Source organism: Gossypium hirsutum, chromosome A07 (genome assembly GCF_007990345.1).
Source record: "Gossypium hirsutum isolate 1008001.06 chromosome A07, Gossypium_hirsutum_v2.1, whole genome shotgun sequence".
Taxonomy (NCBI): Eukaryota; Viridiplantae; Streptophyta; class Magnoliopsida; order Malvales; family Malvaceae; genus Gossypium; species Gossypium hirsutum.
In genome coordinates, this window is record NC_053430.1 from 93,655,402 (window position 1) to 93,665,424 (window position 10,023).

Sequence of the window (10,023 nt, forward strand, 5' to 3'; positions counted from 1 at the left end):
CTTCCCGTCAGATTTCTCCTTAATGTCCATTTTATTATGGATTCTGGATGATTGTGGACGACCTTTCGGGTTCTTACGCAACCCTTTGTCTGGGACAAGCTCAAAGGTCGTCGGAGGTATCTCCCAAGTAGATAGGTTAGGAAGCACGAGGAACTCGTTCTCCCATACACGTAACGTATGTTCGAGGGTCTACACTTCATCGATAAATTGTTCTACATTAAGCGAGACTTTAGCACAAGCTGCCACAACATGTGTAAATGGATAATGAAGTGTTTGAAACCTCTTGCAATCGCATCGTCTGTTTTGAAGATTAACTCCATAGGATCTAGGTGGTATACTAGGTCGACGATCGATGGTCTCTGTAACTCGAAACGTTTTATTACGTCGTGAATATACTTCTACAGTCATGGACCTCGCCATCTTATGGTTTGCAGCAATTGCATCCCTGACATCTTCTACAAACACGTATCCCGCCTCCATCTAGTTGACTTTTTGTTGACCTATTATTGGCATCAAGGTAGCCAACCTTTAGAATGTAGCTGAGAAGACAGATGAAATCGGAAGATGTCGTGTTTTTAACAACACAACGTTGATTCCCTCCACCAAGTTTGTGGTCATTTAACCATAACGAAAGCCCTCGTCAAAACTTTGAGCCCATTGCCACGACTCTATAGTATCCAACCACTGTCGAAAAGATGTGTTCGTTTGACCTTCATGTCGCTCTCAAGTCGAGTCATTCTTTGGCGAAAAATGTGTGGCTTTAGCTCGTGCGCTGCATATGTATTAAGAAAAGATAAGTTACAGTATTGCCTTAAAACATTAAAACTTATATTGAAAAGATAAGGTAATCCTTTACCCATTCTCACAACTTGTCTCTTCCAGTCTGCATTCTTATAATCTCGCTGGAAGTTAGACACGATGTGTCGGATGCAGTAAACGGATCTCCATGGCACACCGGAACGCCGAATAGCGGTAATTAATCATTTTCCTTTATCGAAGATGATGCAAATATTATTGTTGCTAATAACATACCTCCGTAGGTTGGTAAGGAAGAATTTCCACGATTCCATGTTCTCCTTTTCGACGATGGCAAATGCTATCGGGAGCACGTTCCTATTACCGTCTTGAGTAACCGCAAGAAGTAGGATTTGTGTGTATTTCCCATATAGCCAGGTCACATCTACTTGCACAAATGGCTTGTAGTGGGGAAATGTGCGCACAAATAGATCAAACATCCAGAACATCCAATGAAAAATTCTTTTTCCCAATTGTAGTTGGTCATCTGGCCCGTAATAAGGTCGTGTCTACAACTTAATGACAGTCCCCGGCACATACTCCCTCATAGCGGCTATCCATCCCTGTAACTCATTGCACGATGCATCGGTATCTCTGTACAATTGTTCCATTGCCATTTGTTTAGCTGTCCATGCCTTTAGGTATGATACTCAATACTGGAATTGTGCCTGCATTTCGACAATCAGTATTGAAACTTTAATGGTAGGCATGTCTTTCACAATTGGCATGATGCACGTACAGATAATTTTGAAATTAAGTTTTCGATGATCTTCTGTTATACGTGTTGAAGTGTATGTGTGAGGCCCAACAAATTTTTATATCTCCCACATCAGTGACTTCTGGATAAATGCAGCTCTTATCCGCCAATTGCAGCCTTCCACTAACCTTCAATACTCTCCAATATATAATGTCGGTTTAGACACTACAACTTTGTAGTCTACTAATATATCCATGCTATACCGCTTAATGGCAAATACACATTCTTCCTTATTTTCGAATCTCTGGCCTTGAACAACTCTTCAGGATCAGAATATACAACCATCCGGTAAGCAGGTAGTATTTCAGGGTACTCCGAAAACTCGGCTGCGTGCGTCGCATCAGGGTCTATCCGAGACATGTGTACCCTAGGATTATTGTGTATCACAATACAACGAATCTGGTTCCCGATTGAAGACGCTTTAACGTTTCCATCATCATTCACGCCTTCGTCGTCAATATCATCTGGGACCTCGTCCACGTCGAGATACTCTCACTATCGAATTTGTGATCAAAAGGATCACTACTATAGTATACATCATCACAAACCACATTAGTCTCGGGTGCAACATTAAGATTAATGTTGATCCCGCGTATAGTTGATTGACTATCAACGTACGACATCTGAACCACCATACACGGCTCTTGAGTTCCATCTTCTTCACCTAATAGAGTGGGATCTTCAGTTGCCTCCACACCAGCTAACTCAGCAAATAACTGAATCGGTGCATTTTGGTTGCTTCGAGTCCCACAATAAAGAGCGACCATTGTCTCCACGTCTTCATCGTCTACAAGTTCTATTTCGGTAAATTTTATGGGATCCGTCGAAACTAGAAACTTGTAGAAAAGTTTCGAGATCCTTCTCCCACAACGTTTATAAATTTTTTCACTAATTTTTTCCTTCATATCATTAAACGAGATATTTCTATTAAATCTCATTGCTACTTGTTTGTGACATTTAAATATATATCCCACAGTTATTGTCAAAATTTCTCCATCGAAATAAACAAATACGAAAAACTGATTTTCCATCTTCAATACTAGATCTGTTAAAAAATTTTCAAAATTCTCAAAAAAAGTTTCGAATAGAAAAAAAATTACATAAAATTTTTAATGCAAAATTTTTCATTCAGAAGCTAACAAAATTAATAACCTAACAAAATAGCTTTCAAATAATAAAATTACTAACAAAACTTTACATTCTATTTAAAATGAAATGAATTAAAATAGCTTATCATTCTTATTGCTTTCCTTTCTTTTTTTCTTCTCCTTATCTTCTTATTTCCGTTCAACTAAATTTTGTTTCTGTTACTCTGCTAAATTTTGTGTATGCTCATTTGATTTTCGAGGTATATATAGGGGAAAAATTAAGCAACAGACGCTCCTGTGGGTCACACTATTTGCACCTCTGAGATAAGCACAATTAGTCGCACCTTTTAGAAAGGCACAACTAGTCGCGCCTCTAAGAGCAACCTATATTCGTATCTAACATGTCATACTGATCCGAAAATAAAAAAAAATATTTTATTTAAAAAAATAAAAAAAAAATATTTTAATATAAAAAAAGAGTCGCGCCTACCAAATAAGCGCGAATGAAAAAAACGATCTATTTTAATAAATAATCCAGCTGAGAATCTATTTTGATATATATATTTTAATTTATTTCAATAAAAAAAACCCCTGATATCATCTTTGTGTTTTATATATGTTTTACTATTTTAAGGAATCAATGCTTATCCTTTTCATCCCTTGGATTTATCCACTCATTTTATATCACTTCACTTTTATTATTTTCATCATTCATTGCTAAATAGGCAAATTTCAGCTCAACCGTAATTTTTCTCCCTATTCTTTTTCTGCAACAGTCATCATAAAATCATCACCGTCAAGAGTGGATTTATGGCTATAATTTATAAAATTTTAAATTAATAAAATAAAATTTTATTTTAAGTCCTCTAAACTAATAAAAATTAAATTTAATCGTTTAAAATTATAAAAACATAAATTTTTAAAAATAATAAAATTTTATTTTTATTATTATAAAAACATACAATTTAATTTCAATTTCCCAAAAAAACTTTCCTAACTCACTCATCACTATCAACATCATCCTCGTTCTAATGCAAAAATAATATTTCAATATATATATACATATATTAATGTAAATATAGATATATTAAACATAACATACTTTCTTTTAATATTAAAACATTATATACTTAACAAAAAAAAATTCATTACTTAATTACGTAATTATTGTTGAAACAAAAACAAAAAAAAACCCGTAATATTTCTAATTATCAGTCGTCATAACAAATAATAAGATTTCTTTGTATAAGTGCTATGTAAGTTGCGAATTTAATATTAGTAATTAAATTTGATTATTTTTAGTCCATGTATTTTTAGATTTTTGAAAATTTTAGTTATAATTAAATGATAATTATTAAATTCGAAAATAAAAACAATCTTGTCTAAATGACTAAATCTTACTCTATTATAATTGTTGTCGATTAAAGATATCATTTATTTGAAAATCATATGCATCAGAGTAAATTTAATGTTGTTATTATTGTCTAAAAAGTGTTATTATTAATATTATATAACTACTTATAACTTCTTAACACTTAAATAGAAAGATAAACACGTCTTAGAGCATTCGAACTCATAAATTTTTGCATTGGAAACAATAGTAATGCCGACTGAACTAAAACTCTAATTTTATGATTTTAAAAATAATTTTATTTGATTCGGATTATATTCAAATAAATTCCTTTTAAGAAAGGATGAACTATACTTAAATTTAACTCAAACAAATGAAAAATTCATCACTATTCCTTTGTATAATAGTTGGGTAAGATTGAATATAGACGGTTCGATTAAAGCAGAACATGCATTCACCGCAGCAGGTGGTCTTTTGCACGATCAAAATGGGGGATGGATAATTGAATTTAATAGGTATTTGGGCAATTGTGCTATACTTGAAGCTAAACTCTGGGGCATTTTAGATGAGTTGAAACTTGTTTTAGATCGAAAGTTTGAGAGAGTCTTAATTCAGTCAAATTGCCTTGAAGCAATAAACACCATTTAGGCTTGTGATAGTTAGAGCTCCAACTCGACCTTGGTAAGAAGAATTCATTCACTATTGAAACTCCTAAGTCACTGGAGTATCAAGCATATTCCTCAAAAAGAAAATAAAATCGCAGACATGATCGTCAAGTCAATACGTAATAGAAGAATCGGTCTAAGCTTGATGGAGGACCCCATCCTAATGTTTTACTCTTAATGTTTGATTTTTGAGTTGTAATTATTTAAAAAAACATTAATATGAGATTATTTTATCTCAATTTGATTGGTTAGTAGATGGTTTTAGTTAGGTTTATCCTGTTTACTAATTTGAATATTTATATTAATTTATTAATATATAAAAATATCCCTCAAACATTTTATATGATATTAAAAATAATAAAATTTACAGTTAATTAACTAGATTTATATGTGGGTGAAATTACTAGATAAATATATTTATTGAAATTTTATATAAAATTTAATTGATGCTTTGATTATCATGATGAAATTAATGATTTATCTATTATCACGCATGGAATTTTGGATTTAAATCTTATTAAAATTAATTTTTTATTCATTTATTATATATAAAAAAGATAAAACACTATTATAAAAATATATCCTAAATTATTTATGAAAATCTTTTGGTACTTTTATAATTGAATTGGCGTTTATTTGACGAGTAAAACATTTAACATAACTGTTAAATAAATTTATATGTTATTTTTTTAAGAAAAAATTCAATTAGATATATATATTTTGAATCTCCTCAATCCATAAATAGAAGGATAATATACTTTAACACACTCGAACCCTTAACCAACAATGAAGCCAAGTAAAGGCCCAAGGGGGCCATGGCCCTCCAAAAGTTTAATATTTTTCAATTTAGTCATTTATAAATATATTATGGCCCTCCAAAAAATATAAATAGGCCCCTCCAAAGTTTAAGATTTTTGTAATTTTCCTCTTTGTATATATATTATAGCCGTCCTAAAAATATAAATAGGGTGCTATAATATTTTTATAATATTAAAAATAACATTAAAAAATTTATTATTGATAAAAATAAAAAAAATCTTCTTAAAGAAACTAAATTATTGCTGATGACTTTAGAATGATATTTTTGTTAAATAATAATTTAATATTTTACTTAAAATAATATTTCATAAGTAATATAATAATATATATAAAAAAGAAAAGAAAAAATGAACAGACATTTATTATATTTCTTCTTCATATTGGTATCATTTTTCCTCTAAATTTTAAGTATAATGTATGATTTTATTCAATTTTTTTAATAGATTTTGATTCTTTAAAGCTTGTTTTACATATACATACTAATAGTTATTTTTTAAAATTTTATTTGTATTTAAAAGTTGTCATTAAATAATATTGATGGAAGTTTATTTTGAATCAATTGTTTATATGTTTAAATCGATTGTTACTTAACACGTCTAATTTTAGTTTGGCCTCCTAGGATTAACATCCTGACTCTGCCACCATCTTCAACATATTCAACACACTTAAACTCAGATACTGATGTGTTGTTAATAATATTTATGTCGATCAAATTAATATACAAATATAATAAAACATGCTTTGTAAACGCAATGATAACAACCACTCGCTTCTTATGTATTATCTTAAAATATAAATAAGTAATCAAAAAATAATAAATAAGGATGATATTGAATAAAAATGGTAAACACATGACAAAGCCTTAAACGACGCCGTTGACCTAATAAACAACACATAAAGCTGATGTTGGCAGCAGCGGTAGTCTTTGTTCAGACTTGCAGAGATAGCAAACAAAAAAGGATCGCAAACAGAACTTAAAGACGGTGGTGATGAATTTCCCACTTTCCGATAAAAACATTTGTCACTCACGTTGTCGTTCACTGTAACTATCATAACCTCGGAAATCGACAGTTCTTTCATACTTTTCAATCTTGTCCTACGCCTAGAAATTTCCCCAGCCCACCTTTGATCTCTCATGTCTTTATTACCTTCGGGATTCCTTTTTCTTTGCTTAATACTCAAGCTTCTGTAAAATCACAGGTTTTCTCTCACTTTCTATTGTTTTTTTTTGTTTTTTTAGGAATTTTGTTATTTAATTTCTCATGGTGGGTTGTTTTTTTTTTGTTTTTTCAGGGTGGTGTTGTTTGAGCTTTTGAAATTGTAATGGTTTCTTGTACAATTCCTTCATGGACCTTAATTGGTCTTGTAAGATCTTTTCTTGATCTTACACTAGCTTATTTCCTTTTATGTGGATCAACCTTGGGTTTTTTTGCTTGGAAATTTTTTCATGTTTTTGGTATTCATCTGCCATGTCCTTGTTCTGGGTTTTTTGGTTACCCAAATACCAACCTCTGTTGGCATAAGCTGCTTATTCAATGGCCAAGAACAATGATTTACTCTGTTCAACACCAGGCTTTGGATAGGTTCCCTTTTAACTCGGTTTTATTCAACGATTCCAATGCCAAACCCATTAGTGCTGATGGGAAATTTGGCATTGGGATCATTGAATTAGAAGGTGAAGCATGTTCTACTTCACTTTCAGGTTTGAGATTGCAAACTATAGTGGATAAAGATAGTGGATATGATGCTAAGGGAAAGAGAACTATAAACCAGAAGTCGAAATCCGGAACTCGGCGCCGGAGAAGGGCTGCTTCCGGTAATGGAAAATCTTCTGCTGTATCATTGTCTGGTAATTTCCCAACATCAGCTGTTGCAGGTGTTTCATGTTCTTCTTATATCAGTGGTTGTGAAACAAGACGTGAGATTAAGGATAATTTGGGTCCAGTTAGTGAAATAGAAGATAGTTTTCCTGGTAATATTTTGTGAAATCTTTTTACTCTATATGTGTATATATATGTATATATGTCAAATTTGGAAGTGAATTTTTGGTAGTATCATGATTTACATGTATATTGACCTATATGAACATGCTGTTTTAGATGATAAAAATACTCGAGCTGGCACTGATATGGGTGAGGCAACCCGGCATGGTTTTGAATTGAGCAGTGGAGAGGAGAAAGGTTTGACTTTTATAAAAAAAATAGGGTTTGTTGGAGAGGAAGCAAATCGGATTGGAATGTTGGAACGAGCGCTTGAAGAAGAGAAAGCTAAACGTGCTGCTATTTACTTGGAGTTGGAGAAAGAAAGGGCTGCTGCTGCTTCGGCTGCTGATGAAGCCATGGCGATGATTTTGCGTCTACAAGAGGACAAGGCTGCTATAGAAATGGAAGCGAGGCAATATCAAAGGATGATTGAAGAGAAATTTGCTTACGACGAAGAAGAGATGAGCATTCTGAAAGAGATGCTGGTTAGGAGGGAGAAGGAGAATCACCTTTTGGAGAAAGAACTCGAAGCTTACAGGCAGATGAATAATCGAGGAGATGAGCAGGAGGAATGTGATTTTAGTTATATGTCGAGTAAAGGGGGACAACTGCCTTCGATTCCATTTGGTCTAGACGAAGATCAGCTGCGAATGGTGAAACAGGCAGGGAATGGTGGACTGACTACAAAGAAGGAAGTGGAGAGAGGTCCTGGTTGGGGTTCGGAAAATGAGATTCCGTTAGCTGGGGAAAGAAGTCATACTGCAGACGCTTATTTAACCGGGAAAGCAGAAGGACTGGATGATGGTGACATAGCAGGCCAAGCAATAGCAACCAAAACAGTCCAAGGTGATGAGAGAACTTATTTAACTGGAGAAGAGCTCAAGAGAAATGTAGAATTTTGTGAGGCAGTAGATTGCAATCCGCACGATCCCGCGGTTGATATGGAACCAGCTGTTTATGACATACATGTTGTCGATGATAAAGTAGACATTCTGAAGGAGGAGAATACAAAAGAAAGTAAATTACCATCTGGTTCCGCTTTAAATCACAAAACTTTGCTATATGACTCGAGGAGGAGTTTTTCTGCAGTCGGTACTGAAATGTTGGAGATTGGTGCTGAAATCAAATGCCTTAGAGAAAGGCTGCAAATCGTACGAGGAGAAAAAGTGAAGCTGAGTTTCTCATCGGATCAGAGGAAAAGGATAGATACCCATTTGAAACTCATCGAGGAGCTGGTGAACCAACTTCGAGAATTTCAGCAGCTAAAGGAGCCCGTTCGGCAGACTTCTTTACCTCCTTTACCTTCACCTTTCAAGGTGTGTCACTAGTCGATTTTTCTGCCTTTAATTTTATAAACCTGCATGCTTGTTTATCTAGCTTCATGCTGTTATTTTTCTGCAAATGTCCATTTTCGGGTACTTTAAAGGATGAATGAGGTGAATGTCCACTGCGTTTACGTAGTGTGCACATGAAGCAAACCCGTAATGTGCCCCACAAATTGCATAATACTGCTGTATGCGTGTTATTACTTCCTTAGTAAGCAATCTTCGAAGGTGCTTTCTTGAGCCGAAGTAAAAAAGATACTCATGATTCCATATAGAGACTTCTCCCTTAGTTGCCGGTTAATCATGCCGATCTTGTTAACAGTTAAGGTGCCTATACACCATTCCTTAGAGCTTTCAGTACTGCTTTTTGGATGTGTCATTTTAGGGTCATCATCCATACCATAGGAAACTTCTTTTGCAAGTAATTTAACATCCTATGCATCAAAATAGCTTGAAAGTCGTCTAAATCATGTGTCGTCTAAATCATGTGCCGATTTTTCCATTTAAAAGCTGTTGGAATGGTAATCCCTCCATTAATGTTTCCTTTTTCCCTTCCATGAATTTTGTGATGACTACAGTCACGTATCCGTTCTCGACATCTCGTCCGTTAATGTTTCTTTCATGTTAACTGAAAAAGCGATAATCCCTCCATTTTCAGGTAAACTCCAACCGGAGACGCTGCCGGAGCGTATCGGATGGAATCGAAGATAGTGCGTAAGCAATGTAAGCAATGTACAGAATAAGCTATGGAATCGGCTGTTTCTTAGGTTTTCTTTTTTTCAGATAAGAAGTTGATAAAATATCTGTGAAGTCCATAAATACATAAATATTTAAGTTTAATTGTTAATGTGTTTATATTTTTTTCGTTAAATTTATTATTGTGATATTTTGAAAAAAAAAAACTCATTTAGTAGTCCTATAACTAGAAAAATAATGTTATAATGGATCTGCATTTAACAAAATAGTTTCTAAGAGTGTAACAATTAGACCTAAATTTAGAAATTTAAAAAGTAGAGAGACTAAATCTTAGAAAAAAAAAGTACAAGGATTAAATTTCAAATTTACAAAGAGTAGAGAGACTTATATCATATTTGAACCAAAATAAAAATATACTTATAGTGATATTTGTCATTTTTAAAAATAATAAGTTGTTAAATCTTTTATTGGTTGAGCCAGTGTTTAGTTAACTCGTAATATTAACTCAATGTTAAGCGTTGATATGTAATTTTTTATATAACTGT

The 10,023-nt window shown here is 33.2% G+C and overlaps 1 protein-coding gene across 2 annotated transcripts; it reads left to right on the forward strand.

The window, feature by feature from the left end:
- Window positions 1-6,392: 6,392 nt before the first annotated feature.
- LOC121231844 (myosin-binding protein 2) lies at window positions 6,393-9,637 on the forward strand. 2 transcript variants are annotated; one of them, XM_041116704.1, is made up of 4 exons: window positions 6,393-6,675; window positions 6,769-7,324; window positions 7,575-8,773; window positions 9,441-9,637. In XM_041116704.1, exons 2-4 carry the CDS (start codon window positions 6,799-6,801, stop codon window positions 9,498-9,500), a joined length of 1,785 nt encoding a protein of 594 aa, XP_040972638.1. In that variant the 5' UTR covers window positions 6,393-6,675; window positions 6,769-6,798; the 3' UTR covers window positions 9,501-9,637. The 2 variants fall into 2 exon arrangements, with proteins under 2 accessions (XP_040972638.1, XP_040972637.1); XM_041116703.1 differs by having other exon boundaries at window positions 6,394-6,675; window positions 6,769-7,447.
- The last annotated feature ends 386 nt before the right edge of the window (window positions 9,638-10,023 follow it).

Bases quoted from the DNA above. Each gene is read 5' to 3' on its own strand.
- LOC121231844 (XM_041116703.1), top strand. From the start codon at position 6,799: ATGGTTTCTTGTACAATTCCTTCATGGACCTTAATTGGTCTTGTAAGA. The intron at 7,448-7,574 runs GTAATATTTTGT...ATGCTGTTTTAG, and splicing joins AATAGAAGATAGTTTTCCTG to ATGATAAAAATACTCGAGCT. The intron at 8,774-9,440 runs GTGTGTCACTAG...CTCCATTTTCAG, and splicing joins CTTTACCTTCACCTTTCAAG to GTAAACTCCAACCGGAGACG.